A 20,513-nucleotide genomic window follows, 5' to 3' on the forward strand; every position below is an offset into this window, starting at 1 on the left:
TGTAGTAAAAAGTGGCATTTTCAGCAGTCTTCGAAGGCATACACTAGATTTTAGGATAACTAGTGTAATGGCTCCACAGAATATGTGGGTCTTTTAGTTTGAAAACTGGATGGCTAAGGCATACAGGTAGACTAAATCTTAAAGACTGTAAACCAGCCTTGACTCAGCATAGATGCTGATTAAATGTGAAACCACCACAGTATCTCTCCAGCAGTAGAAAGGTTGAACTTTCCTTTACAAAAGATAATATCTGAAGCTTTTGGCTCCATGATGGAGCCAAAAATGCCATTCTGCCAAAAGACGGTGCCACATAATCAGAAAACAGAAGGAATACCAATTATAGGAATAGACCCATAGGTGATCTTGATAATTCAAGTTATCAGATAAACTTTAACTGTGATTAATATGCTGAAAACATGGTGAATTTCAGCTGAGAATTGGAATTCACAAAATAATTATATGGAGATTCTAGAACTCAGAATTATAGTTTCTTAAGACCTCGTTAAATTGATTTAATAACAAATAAGGGCCAGGCGCGGTGGCACACGCCTGTAATCCCAGCACTTTGGGAGGCCGAGGGAGGTGGATCATGAGGTCAAGAGATCAAGACTATCCTGGCCAACATAGTGAAACCCCATCTCTACTGAAAGTACAAAACCTAGCCGGGCGTGGTGGCAGGTGCCTGTAGTCCCAGCTACTCAGGAGGCTGAGGCAGGAGAATCACTTGAACCCGGGAGGCAGAGGTTGCAGTGAGCTGACATTGCGCCACTGCACTCCAGCCTGGCGACAGAGCGAGACTCCGTCTCAAAAAAAATAAAAAAACGTAAAAAAATAACAAGACACAGCAGAAGATAGGATTAGGAAACCAGAAGATAAGTCAATAAAAACCCATACTGAAACATGGAAAACACAAGAGTGTTAGACACATAGGACTTGGGGAAAGGTGTGTGTGTGTGTGTGTGTGTGTGTATTTATATTTGGAATTCCTAAAGAAGAGAGTAGAGTGAAAACAGTATTTGAAAATATAATAGCCCAAAATTTCCAAAACCGATTAAAGATATCAGTTCAGGTCAGAGAAGTTCTGTAAACTCTAAGCAGGATAAATATAAAGAAAATGCACAGTGGTATATCACAAATAAGAATGCTAAAAACTAAACATAAAAACACAGGGAAGATGACCAAGTTTTCATTAGAAGCAATTTAACCTAGGAAACAGTAGAATGGCATGTGAAAATACTAATTTAAAAACATTCCCAGCCGGGCGCGGTGGCTCACGCCTATATAATCCCAGCATTTTGGAAGGCCAAGGTGGGCAGATCACTTGAGGTCAGGAATTGAAGACCAGCCTGGCCAACATGGCAAAACCCTGTCTCTACTAAAAATAAAAAAATTAGCCATGCGTGGTAGCGCGCACCTGTAACCCCAGCTATTTGTGAGACTGAAGCAGGAGAACTGCTTGATCCTGGGAGGTGGGGGTTGCAGTGAGCTGAGATTGTGCCTGGGTGACAGAGCAAGGCTCCATCTGAAAAAAAAAAAAAAAAAAAAAAATTTCCCAACTTAAAATACATTTTTAATGAAGATACCTGTCAAAAATAAAGCCAAAATAAAAATACTATCAAACAAAACCTGAAAGAATTCACCATCAACAGACAGGCACTAAGAGAAATAATAAAGGGAGTTACTTAAGTGGGAGGAAGGAGATTCCAGATGGAAACATGGAAATATGGGACAGAATTAAGAGCAGGGAAAGGGTAAATGTATGAGTAAGTATAAATAATTTTTTTTTTTAAATAGTGAACTTTAAAATATACATAGAAAAAATGCGTGACAACAATAATGCAGAAGATGGGGTTGGTAAATGAAGTCGTGAGATTCTGGCATCATTGGGGAAGTAGTGAAAGTAAAATTTAAAATAGATTATATCAGGTTTGCACAACCCAATCTCTAGTGCAACTACTAAAAATAAAGGATTTTTAACAAATTAACACATTGAAAATGAAAAAATAAATATTAGTCTAATCCAAAATAAGGCAATTGTGACTAAAAGAAGCAGATAAAGTAGAAAACATACAGTAAAATGGCAGAAACAAACCCAGCTATATCAGCCCTTATATTAACTGTGTGTGAGTCAAGCATTTCAAGACAACCATCAACAAACTAGATTACAATAAAAAATCCATATGGTACTCTTAAGAAAGACTCCTTAAATATAAAGTCACAGAAGTTGAAAAGAGATGGATGGTTGGGATTGTAAGAAGATGACAACAGCAGAGATTTTTCAAATCCCCTTAAATGTCCTGGTAATATAGAGCAAAATATTACTAAATTATCTGATTCACAAACTCATGGACAACATCTACAATGAAACAGGGTGGTATGATATCATAACCCCCAAATAGCTGCTGGGATAAACAGTGGAAAGCTTCAAGACCTGTGTAGTATCAGTGGCTATGCAAGAGAAATGTGCGTTGGGCCCGAGAATTCCAAATAATGAATTAGCTCAGCAAACTAATTTGAAAATAGCAGCTATGGTAGCCATCTTTTAAGGTAACCCAAGTGATTCCTGCTTACTAATACTCACCATCATGTGGTTTTCAGCCATATTTTACTAGGGTGGCTTTTTGTGACCAATAGGATATGGTGTTAAGTGATGCTATACCACTTCAAGATGAGGTTTTAAAAAGATACCAGCTTCCGTTTTGGGTGCGCCCTTTTGGATCACTCCCTCTGAGGGAAGCCAGCTGCGTGTGATGAGGCTATCTAGGCAGCTTTTTTATTTTCCCTGAGTAGAGCCTTTAAATGAGACTGCACCCCTGGCCAATGGCTTAACTGCAATCTCATGAAAGATCTTAAGCCAGAACTACCCTGCTGAGCTACTCCCAGATTCCTAACCCACCCCCATATGAGTAAGTACAAGCAGTTTGCAGTAAAATCTGAAGGGGCTAGAGTACTTTTCAAACTCTTTAAATAGGTTGGTTAAAGCTCCATTCCAGGACTAAAGCTCCATATTGAGAAGAAACTGGTAGGAATAGGTTCCAAACTAAGTAGGACCAGGAGAATAGAGACAGAGGAAAAAGGGGTCTAGTTAGAAATAGGGGAGGAGAATAGAGCCAAAAGATTTCAGTAAGTAAGCTTCCATGCTGTCTTTTTAAAGTTGTTTTTGAGGTATAACTTACATTCAGTAATATGTACTTATCCTTAAGTGTATCTTAAATACTGTGAACATTGACAAATGGATATACGCATGTCACCACTAATCAAAACACAGAATGTTTTCATCACCCCCAAAAGTTACCTTGGGTCCCATTACAGTCACCGCCACCATCTGTAGCAGTGGTCCCAGACCGCCACTGATTGGCCTTCTATCAGATTAGATTTTAGTCTCCAGAATTTTGACTGTTTCTGCAAGAAATGTATACTCTATAGCTGCTAGCAAAAAGTGAAGTTAGACCCTTTAAAGGGTTCAGGAAATTGATCTAATGAAAATAAGCGAAAGGATCGATGTTAAATTCTGTACGAAGTTAGAAGAGAGAAAATAAGAAACAGTATCACATGCTTGCAAGGAAAACATTCCAGAAAAACATTAGTCAAGTAAAGGAGAGCCAAGGATTTTAAGTCTAGCCAAACTAGCCTTTAGTATAACAGCTATAGACAAACTGTCATTAACTTCCAAAATTGGGGGAGTATTGTTCTCATGAACGCTTCCTAAGGAATCTTCAGGAGAATGAGGTTCAAACAATCAAGATGACTGAAGATAATTTGAAATAGAGTTGTGCTAAACATTTAAAATATTTTTACATTTAGAACCAGGACTAACTGAACATAAAGGAGAAAGTGTAGTATGTACTGGCTCTGTGACCTGACACAGTTAGCTATATTATAACTAAAAAATAGAAGGGAAATAATGCAAAAAATTTAAAGTGTTTTCAGTAATTGACAGCTGGCAACAATGTCTTGCATGTAATGTGGGATAAAGCAAAGGAGTATTTGTAATATTGTGATTTTGGTATCCTTAAGAACTAGGAATTTTCTGGTTGGGGGGAAAAGGAAAAAAAGACACATAATTTTTTTAAAAAGTAAATATCCTTTAGCCCTGAATTTGAATATAAAATATTAGCATGAACTCATGAGATGTTTTGTGTTTCTGTATATTAATGTGTATGTTTAAAATGTATAGGGTACAAACAGTAGTCAACCCAGTTGCAATAAGCTTTCCTAGTGCCTAACTGTGGTCTCGAAATACCTTTCCCACTGAAAGAAACTCCTGCCTGGGGGCAGAAAATGTGCAAGATGAACGTGGAATATCTTGTCATGCAAATGAGGAATCCCACAAAGTCTGCTAAGTTCTCGTCAGAAGGATTTGGGAGTCAACTGGAAGCTCCCATTGGTCAAAGATGAGACAATTTGAACATTGATAAGAAAAATAAAGTGGGTTGAGACATACCAAATATATTTAAATCCATGAGTCCATAGTAACACAAAAACTTGTCAGTATGGAACTTGTTAGAGAATGATTTATTTTTAAAACTGCTAAGTCAGCATTTTATCTTTGTTATATGAGCTATACTACTGGGTCACCAACTAGTTAATGAGGTCATTTCTCTATAAAATTGTGCCAAGTAAATGAGATGAGAAGGGAATGATAGAATGGGAATATCAACATTTTCTAATCCCCAAAGAATTAATGTAGGCATTGAGCATTAGTAGCTGCCGTCAGGAGAGGAAAAGAGACAAATAAATAGGTGCTTCCTGATGGAAATAGACCCATGAAATTATCTTACCAAGAAAATGAACCTTAATCTGATTGAGATTGAGTCTTTAGCCCAGGAGTTGGCAATATTTTTCTTCTGTAAAGAGCCAGATAGTAAATAGTTTAACTTGGGGGCCAGATGGTCTGTCACAACTACTTAACTCCCCTGTTACAGCATGAAACCAGCCATAGATAATACAAAAATCAGATGGCATAACTAAGTTCTAATAAAACTTTATTTTTAAAGTTTTTTGACCTACACTCCAGATCAACTACCAATGTACAAGAAATATGAATGACAGAAAAAACTGTTTAAACCGTACTTTGGGAATGCAAATATCAAAAATCAACACTGTAAGAAACACTGTAGGACAAATGGTTGGAATTGTTAACAGATTTCAAGGAGGAAAGAGATGGCATGTGAATTTATAGATTAGAGACTTTTCAAACACAGGCAAAACTGTTTTAGGGAGGTAGACAAGTGACATGATGAAAAAAATAAGGTAAATATAACTTGGGAGGACATGAAGTTGTCATTGTGAGGGGACAAGGTGAGGGTTTCTGAGGTAGTTGATACTCTGTCTTCTGTCATTGGTGGTCACAAAGGATGTGCATGTTGATAATTGGTTAAGCTATGCATTTATGCAGTTTTCTGCATTTGTATATGTTTCACATTGAAAGTTTTTAAAGAAAAGGTGGAAGGATGGAAAAAGTCTTCAAGCAAGTGCTAACCAAAAGAAAGTAAACTTTCGATTCAGAATGCGTTACTAGAGATAAGATATTCAATAAGATTTAGGCTTCTTAAATCTTTACCTAATAAAGCAAAAGCCAACAGATTAAAAGGATAAATAGGCCAGGTGTGGTAACTCATGCCTGTAATCCCAGGACTTTGGGAGGCCGAGGCGGGCAGGTCACCTGAGGTCAGGAGTTCGAGACGAGCCCAGCCAACATGGTGAAACCCTGTCTCTACTAAAAATACAAAAACTAGCCGGGTATGGTGGCGCAGGCCTGTAATCCCAGCTACTTGGTAGGCTGAGGCAGGAGAATTGCCTGAATACAGGAGGTGGAGGCTACAGTGAGCCGAGATTGCACCACTGCACTCCAGCCTGGTGACAGAGCGAGACTCCATCTCAATAAATAATATAAACAAACGAATAAATAAATGGAGAAATGTACAAATCCACACCCATAGTAGGAAACTTTGAAGAAGTATATACAAACAAATATGAATTGAGTCTGACAAGTATGGTTTAGTATTTGAAAGACTTTATGAAAAGAGCATCTTATTTTTGCCTAGAAATCATATTTATTGGAAATTTATTTTTTGTAGATTTTTTAAATAAATTGTTAGAGAATTATCCCATGTAATTACATTTTCACAAAAGTATATGAAAATATATTGCTTACATAAAAGAAATGTTAAAATTCTACCAAAGGACAAAACAAACAGAAAACATACCTTATTTCTTGATAGAAAGGTTTAATATTGCACAGCTTGAACACGAAGTTATTTAAATCTTTCATTTTAATTGACAGAGTGCCATTTTATCTAGTCTTTAAATTTACAAGATAGCTACTTCTTATCAGATAATCTAATGAAGTCTGTATTTTTTTTCTCGTATTACACTATGAATGTTAACTAATCACTATGGACTTTTCCTACTATTGAAAACAATAGTTCAGAATGATTGGAATAGCTCTAATCTCAATTTATAAATAGGCAGATTTCAGTGAGATTCCAAACTGACTTTTAATTATTATTTGTATATACGTTAGATTTTGCTGGCAGAAGTTAACCTTTCTTCCTTTTTTAAACAGGGGTTCTGAAGGAACATTAAACGACTGCAAGATAATATCTGTAGATGAAATCTTCAAGATTGAGAGACCTGGAGCCCATCCTCTTTCATTTGCAGATGGAAAGTTTTTAAGTATGGATTTTTGTTTTTGGGCTTAGACTACATGTGTTGTACGTGATTGAACTTTATTTTTACTGGTCAGTGAATAACTTGGAAGGAAGTATAAAACTGTAGACCATACAAATTTATTTTCAAGACAACAATTTTGATCTGAGATTCATTTTGTTTTAATGAATTTTTCCTAAATGATAAAGTGTTATTTTTGAAGAAATCTATTATCTTGGTATTTTATTGCTATTATTTTATTTTTAAAATATTTGTGGATATATAATAGTTGTAGATATTTAAGGAGTATATGTGATATTTTGATACAGGCATACAGTGTGTAAATGATCAAATCTGGGAAATCAGGATATTCATCACCTCAAACATTTATCATTTTTTGTGTGTGTTGGGAACATTCCAAATCTATTCTTTTAGCGATTTTGAAACATACAGTAAATGTTAACTGTAGTCCCCCTATCGTGCTTCTGAATACTAGATTTTATTCCTTCTGTCTAACTGTATCTTTGCACCCTATAGCCAACCCTTCTTTATCCCCTGCCCCACTTCCCTTCCCAGACTCTGATAACCATCATCATTCTATTCTCTACCTGCAAAAGATGAATTTTTTTTGGCTCCCGCATATGAAAGAGAACATGTCACATTTGTCCTTCTGTACTTGGCTTCTTTCACTTAACATAATGTTCTCGAGTTTCATCCATGTTGTAAATGAAAGGATTCTATTATTTTTTATGGCAGAATAATATTTTATTGTATATGTATATACCATATTGTCTTTTTATCTGTTGATGGGTTTCCTGCTGTTTCCTCTGTTATAGATTCTGTCCAAAGAATAAGCCTGTTTCTGTAATTTTGTTAGCCACCCAAGTTTAGTTTATTATGAGATTTATTTTTACACGAGTAAAGCCTTAGAATTATAGTGCTGATTGAGCCTTGAATTTCTGGAAGGTAATAAATGAGGCTTATATAAACATTAGAAGGTTAGAATGCAGCTGTACCTCTTCATTTTATAGATTTTTCTTGTTTGATGTCAAACATTTGGTAACAGAGATAGGATTAGATTCTAGTCTTTTAATTCATGGTGGGACTTTTTTGGTTTGTTTTTTGTTTTGAGACAGTTTTGCTCTTGTTGCCCAGGCTGGAGTGCAGTGGCGCAATCTCAGCTCACTGCAACCTCTGCCTCCCGGGTTCAGGCGATTCTCCTGCCTTAGCCTCTCAAGTAGCTTGGATTACAGGCGCCCGCCACCACACCTGACTGACTTCTGTATTTTTGGTAGGGACGGGGTTTCACTGTGTTGACCAGGTTGGTCTCGAACTCCTGACCTCGTGATCTGCCCAACCCAGCCTCCTGAAGTGCTGGTATTACAGGCGTGAGCCACCACGCCCGGCCTCAGGCATTTATTCTTAAAACCTCACACTTGATTATTCTTTTTGGTTCCTTTCTTTTCATTAGAAAAGCTGTTTGCTGGCTGGGTGACAGCAGTTTGGGAGGCAAAGGTGGGTGAAACACCTGAGGGGTCAGGAGTTTCAGACCAGTCTGGCCAACATGGTGAAACCCTATCTCTACTAAAAGTACAAAAATTAGCTGGGTGTGGTGGCAGGTGCCTGTAATCCCAGCTATTCTGGAGGCTGAGGCAGGAGAATTACTTGAACCCAGGAGGCAGGGGCTGCAGTGAGCTAAGATTGCGCCATTGCACTCCAGCCTGGGTGACAGTGAGACTCCATCTCAAAAAAAAGGCCGGGTGCGGTGGCTCACACCTGTAATCTCCCAGCACTTTGGGAGGCTGAGGTAGGCAGCTACCTGAGGTTGGAAGTTTGAGACCAGCCTGACCAACATGGAGAAACCCCATCTCTACTAAGAAATAAAAAAATTAGCCAGGCATGGTGGCGCATGCCTGTAATCCCAGCTACTTGGGAGGCTGAGGCGGGAGAATCGCTTGAACCTGGGAGGCAGAGGTTGCAGTGAGCCAAGATTGCGCCATTGCACTCCAGCCTGGGTAACAAGAGCAAAACTCCATTTCCAAAAAAAAAAAAAAAAATGCTGTTTCCATGGGCTTTTCTTTATGAGATTCATAGATATAAAAAATGTTTTAAGACTAGACTTGCTATAATTTTGTTCTTAATAGGGCGAAATGACCCTGAATGTGACCTGTGTGGTGGAGACCCAGAAAAGAAATGTCATTCTTGCTCCTGTCGTGTATGTGGTGGGAAACATGAACCCAACATGCAGCTTCTATGTGATGAATGTAATGTGGCTTATCATATTTACTGCCTGAATCCACCTTTGGATAAAGTCCCAGAAGAGGAATACTGGTATGATTATCAGGTTTTTGTTGTTGTTGTTCTTCCTGTGTAAATAATTAAACATGAAATATGTATTTGAACCACCAAAAGTAGATTTCTAAAGATACATAATTTAAAAGTGCTTAAAATGTTATGACCAGTGGTTACTTAGCATTCATAGCTCTATTCAATTACTGTAACAACCTCTGAACCATCTCTTGCTCCATTTTTTAATCCCTTCAGTTTCTTCTCTGATAATAGACTCTGTGTTCATTCAAAAATGCAAATCTGATTGTGTTGCTTTGTTGCTTCAGAGGGTTTATGTTGCCTTACAGGAGGACCCTGTGTGATATTTAGTTGCTTCTCCAGCTGTATCTCTTACCACTTTCCTCTTTCATTTCCCCAAATACTCTACACTGTAGCCAGATTAAATATCTTTCAACTCCTTAAGTAAGCCATGTTCTTTTTCAGGTTGTCATACTTGACATATTTTTATCTTGGAAACATTATCCTCTTTGCTTAACTTCAAGATGGTACTAATCCTTCAGCTTTTCAGTTAAATGTGGCTTCCTCTGGTAATCCTTTATGGATGGTCCTCTACCCCTAACCATGTTAGATATCCTTGTTATGTTCTATATTAGTACTTAATATTTACTAAACACTAACAAAGTGGTTTATATGGATTACTGTATTTAATCCTGTGATGTTGATACATTGAAGAAGGCTCCAATTATACTTGCTAAAATCTATTCTCCTATGGCGTGGTGATAACTACAAAAAGAAGTTATTAGAAAAGAGACTGGGAAAAATGTGTCCAAAGCTGAACCTTTTAATACCGTGTTAAGGAGGTTTTTTCTTTTAAAACTATGTGCCATATTGCTACTGTTGAGCGTTTTTAAGTAAGACGGACGACTGAGTCAGAAATAACTGATGTCACAAGTGGGTAATTGGTGTCTGTGAAAAACAGGTTGTTCCTTTGATCTCTCCCTAAGCTGTTGGGAAGGCAGTTGCTGTATTATGACAGGGTGTAGAGGTGAGAGAAAGGGGGAAAGGATATATCTTCTTCCTTTTACCTCCTACTATTACCTCATATGATCACACTGTGAATTTTACCATCGCTAATAACTGTTTCCTCTGAAGTCTCATATTTTCCTTCTTTCTTGTTCAACGGATGACATATTCCTGCTTCTCTAAAATACAGACTCTTTTACCTGCTCTCACAGTTCCATAGTCTTTCCAGAAAATTCACTTCTTCAGTTTATTCCTCTCCCAAGTTGCCATTACTAGATCATTCTCATTAGCATTCTGGAATCTCTTGAATTTTCAAAATACACACAGACCTTCCTTGATCCCATTTCTCCCACCGGCTGCCTACCCCGTTCTCTGCTTCTTTCACGGCAAAGATTCTCAAGAGCTATCTCTACTAATTGTTTTCCATTTCCTCTCCTATTCATACTTCAGCACTCCAGTCTGGCTTTGCTTCCACTGTATCTGCTTATGTCAGGTTCACAGATACTTTTTATGTCTAAACCTAAGGGTCAGTTCTCATTCCTTACTCAACTGCTTAGCTGGTTACTCTGTTTTATAGATTTGAGATCAGGTAATCCCGATTTTCTACCTACTTTACTGGCCTTTCTTTCTTAGTCTCTTGTTGGGTTCCCTTCACCTACCAGATTTCAGAGCACCCCACCCCAACCCTGCCAAAGCACTATCCCCTTCTTTTCTATGCTAGGGAACTATGCTTGTTCCCTAGATGATCTTGTCCAATTATGAGATGTTAAATACCAAGCTAATAGTCTGAATTTATGTCTTCATATCTAATTTCCCCTGAGCTTTATATTTCTATATGCAATTGGTTAGTTGACTGGCATCACAAAATTAGTCCAGATGGAGTTCGTGATTTCCACAAACTCTCTAAAATCCTGCTCCTCCCCTAGTCTTCATTAAATAGTACTAATCATTTTATCTACTTGTTCATGCCAAAAAGCTAAACTTCATCCTCAATTCCTCTTTTGTTCTTTAACATACTCTACCTCAGTAGATTTTGACAGTTCTTAATATTTCTCCATTCTCACCTCCCAGCCCAAACTACCATCTCTTCCTTGAACTTCTGTAACAGATATCTAACTAGACTCTTTGTTTCCATGTGCTATCCGTTCTCCCATAGCAGCAGAATGAGCTTAAAAAGGCCTGAATTAGATCATTCGTCTGTTTGAAACCCTCTAATGTCTTCCTATTTCCCTTAGAATAAAAAAAATCTAAGCCCTTACCATTTATGACCTGGTCCACGTCTACTCTCTAACTTCGGTTGCTTATCACTAGCCTGTTTACTTACTAACCTTGGTCTCTACCCACCTTTATCTTCCTCAAAGCATACCATTTCTTTATATGCCTCAGGACCTTTGCACTTAACTGTTTCTTTGCCAGGAATGCTTTTCTTAGGTTATTTACTGTAAGAAGCATACTATTTCTAGTCACTCTTGTCACATATAATCCTGATGTATTTCCACTTAACACTTTCTGAAATTCTTTCCGCGTATGTTCTGGCTTTCCTTAACTACTATGTACAAACATTTTTATCACAAACATTTATCCCCAGCACGAAAATAGTGCCTTGCACATAGGAGGTTCTGAACAAACCTGTTGAAGGAGTGAATCAGTCCCAGAGATGACTTTAGAATGATATAATTAGAAGAGTGTCTTGTATTACTCTGGAGTATATCTCTACATTCGTATCAAGGTCTTTCACTTCACCTGAAACTCCTTAACCTTAAATCTTTTCTGCTTCTCCAAATCATGTTGTCTGGATATTTAACCTGTGCACTAATTTTCTCATCAGAGAGATAATCCTTGCTTTAAATCACAGAATCTTTAATAAAGTTAGTTATAAAGATGAGCCCATCAGATAAAATATAGCTTTTCTTTAGGACAGTTTATTTTTGGAAGCCTTCCTGATTTCCCAACTAGAAAGGACTTTAATTCATAGTATTTAGTGCCTTCTCAAACATAATTTGCTCAAGATCAGGGACTGAATTATTTAAATTTTTCTCTCCTGTAGTGCTCAACAAAGTATCTCATAATTGGATTGACTTGTGGGCATAGTCGTCTTTGCTCTAAAAGCTATATAGAATAGATAATTGTGAAATAGAAAGTATGGGCAAAAAAATTTAAGATTAATTGGGCAGCAGCCATTAGATCTTTGTTAGGGTATTCCCAGAGTGTCCTTTGCTTGGTGACATAATAGCCTCATCTCATTCTGTAGACATATACCTTGCTTTTTAGAAAAGATTCAAGGCAGTTTATGAAATGCAAGTTACAGTAGGGGATCAATTACAAATAGGCTAAAGGACAAACAAGCATAAGGAGTTAAAATGAAGCTAGCAATAAAGTTAATATAAACAAACATCCTTGAAGTCCTGTATACTTGTTATATAAACTACCATTTTTCTCTGGGAATTCTAATAACCAATTTACATGGGGAGATGTATCTGTTAAACAGTTGAATGTTCTAGGAAGATCTAGCTACTTTTGTTTTAATGACAGGAACTTCAAATTTCTATTATCAGGGTTAGTGATAAGTTTAGAGTTCATGGTATCATTTTGAATCTCATAGCTTTGAGTTTTGAACTGAATTTGAGGATTTATAAGTTATCTAAAGGAATGACAAGGATATTTTTAAAGCCAGCCTAACCATGTAAATATTTTGAAAAGTTTAGTATTTTAATGCCAGTTAAAGCTCTGTAATGTATACCAAATAATACATCTTAAAACTTGCTCTTACCTAGGAAGGCTAATAATCTCTTACTAGCCTTAATATGGTATTGTGAAAATGTCTTCGTTTTTTCTTTTGAAGGTATTGTCCTTCTTGTAAAACTGATTCCAGTGAAGTTGTAAAGGCTGGTGAAAGACTCAAGATGAGTAAAAAGAAAGCAAAGATGCCGTCAGCTAGTACTGAAAGCCGGAGAGACTGGGGCAGGGTAAAGAAGAAATTCCCCTTTTCTTCCTAATAGCAAGTTATATTATATAATGTTTTAATACCAATAGTAGTAATGGTATAAAAGATTAAACAGTATCATTAATTTGTTAATATCAATAGTACTTAAATTACATAAACAGTTGGATTCCTATTTTATTCACATCTCAGAATTAAGGGCTTTCATTAAAAATTAACATAACTGATTTCTCAAAGTTTGTTTTGCGTCTTGTAGGGAATGGCTTGTGTTGGTCGTACGAGAGAATGTACTATTGTCCCTTCTAATCATTATGGACCCATTCCTGGTATTCCTGTTGGATCAACTTGGAGATTTAGAGTTCAGGTATGTTTTAACATTGGCTTAGTTGAAAGGGGAAAATTGGCTATCAGAGTATAGCAATGTTAATGTCTGTTGATTGCAAGTGAACCTAACACATGACATTCACTTGTTAGAATGAAATATATTTTTTAGGATGGGTGTACTCTTCCTGGAGGTTAACAAAGGAACCTACGTCACAGAATTGGGCATTAGCTATGCATTTTTATCACTTTGTTTTTACTGTTCTGTTATAGTTATGGTAGTAACCATTATTGTTAAGCTTTCTAAACAGCCTTTCTTGCCAAAAATTTAGCATTTGAAATATTAAACTTGAATCGTGTGGCAAATTCTCATTGAATGTCGTGGAGCTCTAAGCTTGTTTCAGGTGTTGTTTTTGGGATTTATCCTCCTGAACAAATAACTAAGACGTTGGGCAGAGGAAGTACCAGCTAATCCGAGAATAAAATAATTTCCCGTTTCCAATTACAGACACCCAGGATTCTGAACATTAAGAGTGGCTTTATTTTTTTTATTTTTTTATTTTTTTATTTTTTTTTGAGACGGAGTCTTGCTCTGTTGCCTAGGCTGGAGTGCAGTGGTGTGATCTCAGCTCACTGCAAGCTCTGCCTCTCGGGTTCACGCCATTCTCCTGCCTCAGCCTCCCAAGTAGCTGGGACTACAGGCGCCCGCCACCACGCCCGGCTAATTTTTTGTATTTTTAGTAGAGATAAAGTTTCACCGTGTTAGCCAGGACGGTCTCAATCTCCTAACCTCGTGATCCGCCTGCCTCGGCCTCCCATTACAGGCATGAGCCACTGCGCCCGGCCTAGCTTTAATTTTTATATTGAATGGCCCTGGTACTTAGACCTTTAATACAATATAAAATTTAGGTAACATACACTTATCCTTTGGTATCTGTGGGGGATTGGTTCAAGATCCCCTATAGACACCAAAGTCTGTGGATGCTCAAATTGCACACAAGCTCAGGCTGGTGTGGTGGCTCACACATGTAATCCCAGTACTTTGGGAGGCCGCAGCAGCCAGATCGCTTGAGGCCAGGAGTTGGAAACCAGGCTTGCCAACATGGTGAGACCCATCTCTACTAAAATTACAAAAATCAGACGGGTGTGGTGGCAAGTGCCTATAATCCCAGCTACTCAGGAGGCTGAGGCAGGAGAATTGCTTGAACCCAGGAGGCAGAGGTTGCAGTGAGCCGAGATTGTGCCACTGCACTCCAGCCTAGGTGACAGAGCGAGACTCTGTCTCAAAAAAAAAAAAAAAAAAACAAAAAAAATCCTTTATACAATGGTGCGGTATTTTCATATAACCTATGCACATCCTCCTTTATACGTTAAATCATCTCTAGATTACCTATAATACCTAATAGCGTGTAAATGCTGTGTAAATAGTTGTTAACACTATATTGTTTGGGGAATCATGACAAGAAAAAGTCTGGACAGATTCAGTACAGACACAGCTGTCTATTTTTTTTTTCCCAAATGTTTTCTACTCTCTTTGACTTGGCAGATGTGGAACCTGTGGGCCAACTGTAATACATAAAAATGGCTTAAAAAGCTATGTATATATTAAATACTAGTAAATAATTTATTTTTTAAAAACGCACCCTACTTTTCATCTTTTTTTTATTTGTTTGGAGCAGAGTTTCACTCTTGTTGCCCAGGCTGGAGTGCAATGGCACGATCTTGGCTCACCACAACCTCCACCTCCCGGGTTCAAGCAATTCTCCTGCCTCAGCCTCCCAAGTAACTGGGATTACAGGCATGCACCACCACGCCTGGCTAATTTTGTATTTTTAATAGAGAGAGGGTTTGTCCATGTTGGTCAGGCTGATCTCGAACTCCCAACCTCAGGTGATCCGCCTATCTCAGCCTCACAAAGTGCTGGGATTATAGGAGTGAGCCACTGCGCCCGGCTTCATCATCATTTTCTGTTTCTCAGAGGCAGCCACTTTAAAATTTTAGTTGTATCCTATGCATTTACCTTCTTATTTCTTTCTTTCTTTTTTTTTTTTTTTTTAAAGAGATAGCATCTTGCTCTATCACCCAGGCTGGAGTGTAGTAGCAGTTACAGCTCACTGTAACTTCAGACTTCTGGGCTCAAGTGATCATTCCACCTAGCTAGGACTAAAGATGTAAAGATGTATACCACCATGCCTGGCTGTGTTTTTTTGTTTTGTTTTGTTTTTTGGTAGAGACAGAGTCATGCTATGTTGCCCAGGCTAGTCTCAGACTCCTGGCCTAAAGCAGTGCTCCAGCCTTGGCCTCCCAAAGCACTGGGATTATAGGCTTTGTGGCGGTGGTGGTGGCAGGCATGGCAGCAGCTTCTCCTCCTCCTCCTCCTCTTCCCTCCTCCCCCTTCCTCCTGGATGCAGTGCCATAATCACAGTCCCCTCCTGGGCTCAAGCTATCCTTTACTCTGAGCCACCAGAGTAGCCGAGACTACAGGCACACACCACCACACCCAGCTGATTTTTGTGTTTTTTTGTAGAGTCGGGGTTTCACCATGTTGCCCAGACTGATCTTGAATCCCTGGGGTCAATTCCTCCTGCCTTAGTTTCCCAAAGTACTGGGATTACAGGTGTGAGCCACTGTGCCTGGCCCTACCTTCTTATTTCTATTAATAAGTAATGTATTTATACTGTTTTTTTTTTTAATTCATCTTTTAGTTGTATTCACTTCTTTCTTTCTTTTTTGAGATGGAGTTTTGCTGTTGTTGCCCAGGCTGGAGTGCAGTGGCACAATCTCGGCTCACCGCAACCTCCGCCTCCTGGGTTCAAGCAATTCTTCTGCCTCAGCCTCCCAAGTAGCTGGGATTACAGGCATGCGCCACCATGCCCAGCTAATTTTGTATTTTTAGTAGAGATGGGGTTTCTCCATGTTGGTCAGGCTGGTCTCAAACTCCCGACCTCAGGTGATCCACCCGCCTTGGCCTCCCAAAGTGCTAGGATTACAGGTGTGAGCCACCCTGCCCGGCCATATTAACTTCTTTCTGTGGAAGATGAAACATTTAGTTTAATACTCTTTGTGTTCTCTTATCTTTGCAATAGTTGTATTATAATTTTGGTTGAACCAGTATTCAAAGTTTAGGTTATTATGACTTTGGATCTATAAATACAATAAAATACTGTATATAAATTGAATATGATACTATAAATATAGTAAAAATACACTTTGTGTATTTCTAATTGCCTTATTTTTTTGCGTCTTTTTTTCATATACCTGTCTGTCACGTATTTATTTTCTAAACTCTGAAAGCCTCTTTATATAGTCTAAGATGACTATGAGGTTGTTTTCCTGAGCAACTAGTGAGATCGATTTGCTATTTAGAAAATGGGGAATATTTAGGAAAAACAGATTATTTTGGCCAGGGTTGAGGTGGGGAGATCAAATGGTACCTTCTGCTGAGTTGTTTCAAAAGCCAAAACCTTTCCAGGTTCTGTTGCTATCACCTTCTTGTTGGCTTCTAAAAGCTTCTAAAGTGCCTTTCCACCCCCGCCCCAAATTATTGTGCAAGCTTGAATTCAGTTTCCTTTACTCTGCTAAGAACAACTGTATTGGCCAGGCGTGGTGGCTCATGCCGTAATCCCAACACTCTTGGGGGCTGAGGCAGGAGGATTCCTTGAGCCCAGGAGTTCCAGACCAGCCTGGGCAACATGGTGAGACCGCTGTCTCTACCAAAAAAAAAAAAAAAAAAAAAAAAAAAAAAAAAAAAAAAAAAAAACCAATTGTATGACAAACAGATGAACTACAATACCTTTTTCAGGGAGTTTGAAGTTCACAAAGAAGTGACACTTGTTTCAGTGAGGCAGGAATGAAGATACAAGGGGAAAAGCAGTCATCCATTGAAGTAGAAATGATTAAAGTAGAAACGGATAGCATTTTCGGGCAACATTGAGTAGTTTTGGCTCAGGCATATATGTTCCTTGAAGGAGAAGCTGCAGATAAGGCTAGGAAAAATAGATAGGAGCCATATTTAGAGAGAGTAATAAATCATGTTGACTTGGGTTTGATACTGTGTGACCACTTAATATATTTTAAGCAGTTGAAAGTCAAAAGCAGAATTATTTTTAAAAGAATCATCCAGTTTGTGATAGATAGGTTGGGTTTGAAGGAGCAAAACTAGAGGCAGTAAAAAAAGGAACTATTGTAAGCATTCATGACTCAAACTAAGACTGAACAGTGGAAGTAAAAGAAGATGGATTTGAGAAATTTAGGAGGTAAAATCAGCAATCCTTGTAACCAAAAGGGTTTGAGGAATAATAAGGGAGAAGAATGGGGCTAACATAACTCCTGCATTTTTGACTTCACAAACTAGGTAGGCAACAGGGCCACTATCCAAGACTAGAAATAAGAGAGAAACGATATGGACTGCTGCTAGTCCTCTTTTAGCTGAGTTGAGCTGGAAGTTCCAATAGACATAAGATAATTATTTACTAGTTATTGTGCAACTCAGAATTCTACGCAATCAGTTTTAGAATTCTCAGAACCTAAAGGTTATGTTTGAGGAGATTTAAAATGAGAAAGCAAAAGATAGAACTCTGTGAGATTCACTTCTTGGGTCTTTAGGTACCAATAATATATATGAAAGCATTTTGTAAATGTATCTTAACTGTTCAGAGATATTTTGAAACTCTCTTTAATTGTTTTATAGGTGAGCGAAGCAGGTGTTCACAGACCCCATGTTGGTGGAATTCATGGTCGAAGTAATGATGGGGCTTATTCCCTTGTCCTGGCTGGTGGATTTGCAGATGAAGTCGTAAGTCATTATACAACCTTACTCATTAGTACCTGCCTTGATCATTTGTAAAATACAATAGCTTTGCCTAGGATACATCAAATACTATTGTGTCTTTTTAGCAGTTTTTGTTGAAGTAATCAGTTTTATACAAGTTAGAAAGTAAATCATTTGACAGTGTTTATTCTTTACATGTATTGGTTTGACTTACATGTGTTTGTGAAGTGATTATTACAAGGAAAACATATTCTCTATAGAGCTTTTATTTTTTTCCTTGTTTTTTTTTTTTTTTTTTTTTTTTGAGACGGAGTCTCGCTATATCACCTGGGCTGGAGTGCAGTGGTGCGATCTCAGCTCCCTGCAACCTCTGCCTTTGGGTTCAAGTGATTTTCCTGCCTCAGCCTCCCAAGTATGTGAGATTTCAGGTGCCTGCCATCACACCTGGCTAATTTTTGTATTTTTATGTATTTATTTTTTGAGGCGGAGTTTTGCTTTTGCCACCCCAGGCTGGAATGCAATGGCTCAATCTCGGCTCACTGCAATCTCCTCCTCCCAGGTTCAAGCGATTCTCCTGCCTCCACCTCCCGAGTAGCTGGGATTACAAGTATGCACCACTGCGCCTGGCCAATTCTTGTATTTTTAGTAGAAATGGGGTTTCACCACGATGGCCAGGCTGGTCTCGAACTCCTGACCTCAGGTGATCCTCCCGCCTTGGCCTCCCAAAATGTTGGGATTACAGGTGTGAGCCACCACACCCAGTCAGTTTTTAGTAGAGCTGGGGTTTCGCCATGTTGGCCAGGTTGGTCTCGAACTCCTGACCTCAGATGATCTGCCCACCTTGGCTTCCCAAACTGCTGGGATTATGGGCGTGAGCCACGGTGCCCATCCTCTATAGAGCTTTTTTTGTCATTCTTCTTTAAGTTTTCTCTTTTAAAAAGTAAAAACTGGTTCCCGTGTTAAATCTATAGAGTTTATTTTTTAAAATTAAACTTACTATTTTGAGATAGTTGTAGATTCACATGTAGCATTAGAAACAATACAGAGGGCCGAGTCCAGTGGCTCATGCCTGTAATCCCAGCACTTTGAGAGGCTGAAGTGGGTGAATCTCTTGAGCTCAGGAGTTCAAGACCAGCCTGGGCAACATGGCAAAGTCCTGTCCCTACCAAAAAAAAACAGAGAAATTAGCTGGGTATGGTGGCATGTGCCTGTAGTCCTGGCTACTCAGGAGGATGAGGCAGGAGGATTGCTTGAGCCTAGGAGGTCGAGGCTGTAGTGAGCCATGATCATGCCAGTGCAGCACTCCAGCCTGGGTGACAGAGAGCGAGACCATCTCCTTTTAAAAAAAAAAAGGCGGGAAGGGGATCCTGTGCCCTCTACCCAGTTTCTCCCAGTGGTGACATCTTGCAAAACTATATAGTACAATATCAGAACCAGGATATTCACACTGTACAGTCAGGGGCTGAACATTTATATTACCACAGTTTCCCTTATTGTGTTGCCCTTTTATAGCTACACCTATCAGACATAGCCCCCCACTGCTTCTTACTTCTTAACCTCTGACAACCACTAATCTTTTCTCCTTTTTTTTTTTTTTGAGGTGGAATCTTGCCCTTGTCGCCCAGCTTGGAGGGCAATGGCACCATCTCAGCTTGCCGCAACCAGCCTCCTGAATAGCTGGGATTACAGGCGCCCGGTTAATTTTTGTGTTTTTACTAGAGATGAGGTTTCTCCATACTGGCCAGGCTAGTCTGGAACTCCTGGCCTCAGGTGATCTGCCCACCTCGGCTTCCCAAAATGCTGGGGTTACAGGTATAAGCCACCGTGCCGAGCCTTTTTTTTTTTTTTTTTTTTTTTTTTTTTTTTTTTTTTTTAAAGATAGAATCTCACTCTGTTTCCCAGGCTACAGGGCAGTGATGCAATCTCGGCTCACTGCAACCTCTGCCTCCCAGGTTCAAGTGATTCTCCTGGCGCAGCTTTCCGAGTAGCTGGGACTACAGGCATGCATCACCATGTCTGACTAATTTTTGTATTTTTAGTATAGATGGGGTTTCACCATGTTGGCCAGGCTGGTCTCAAACTCCTGACCTCAAGTGACCCGCCCACCTCAGCCTCCCAAAGTGCTGGGATTACAGGCGTGAGCCACTGCTCCCAACCTCATTTCTTCATTCCTATAATTTTGTCACTTCAAGAATTTTTATAAATGGAAGTATGTAGTATACTATATATTAACCTTCAGGATTGGCTTTTTCCACTCAGCATGATTCTCTGGAGATTGTGGCGTGTATCAATAGTTCATTCCTTTTTATTGCCAAGTACTAGTCCATGGTGTGCATGTACAACAGTTCATTTAATCATTTACTCATGGAAGAACAGCTGGGTTCTTTTGAGTTTTTAGCCATTACAGATAAAGCTACAGTAAATATTTGTGAACAGGTTTTTTGTAAACATAAGTCTTTATTTCTTTGGAATAAATGCCCCAGAAGTGCAATTCCTGGGTCACATGTGGCAGTTGCA

General features: G+C 38.8%; 1 protein-coding gene across 2 annotated transcripts in view; it reads left to right on the forward strand.

The window, feature by feature from the left end:
* UHRF2 (ubiquitin like with PHD and ring finger domains 2) overlaps window positions 1-20,513 on the forward strand; it is a 101,328-nt gene that overhangs the window by 63,186 nt on the left and 17,629 nt on the right. For both annotated transcript variants that reach the window (XR_004029689.1, XM_030811142.1), the window contains exons 5-9: window positions 6,569-6,678; window positions 8,796-8,982; window positions 12,806-12,929; window positions 13,161-13,268; window positions 17,916-18,020. Coding sequence is in view for 1 of the 2 variants with exons in the window: in XM_030811142.1 (XP_030667002.1) it covers window positions 6,569-6,678; window positions 8,796-8,982; window positions 12,806-12,929; window positions 13,161-13,268; window positions 17,916-18,020 (634 nt within the window). In the remaining variant the exon portion in view is untranslated. The remainder of the gene's footprint in view (window positions 1-6,568; window positions 6,679-8,795; window positions 8,983-12,805; window positions 12,930-13,160; window positions 13,269-17,915; window positions 18,021-20,513) is intronic.

The sequence above is a fragment of the Nomascus leucogenys genome, chromosome 1a (assembly GCF_006542625.1).
Source record: "Nomascus leucogenys isolate Asia chromosome 1a, Asia_NLE_v1, whole genome shotgun sequence".
Classification (NCBI taxonomy): Eukaryota; Metazoa; Chordata; class Mammalia; order Primates; family Hylobatidae; genus Nomascus; species Nomascus leucogenys.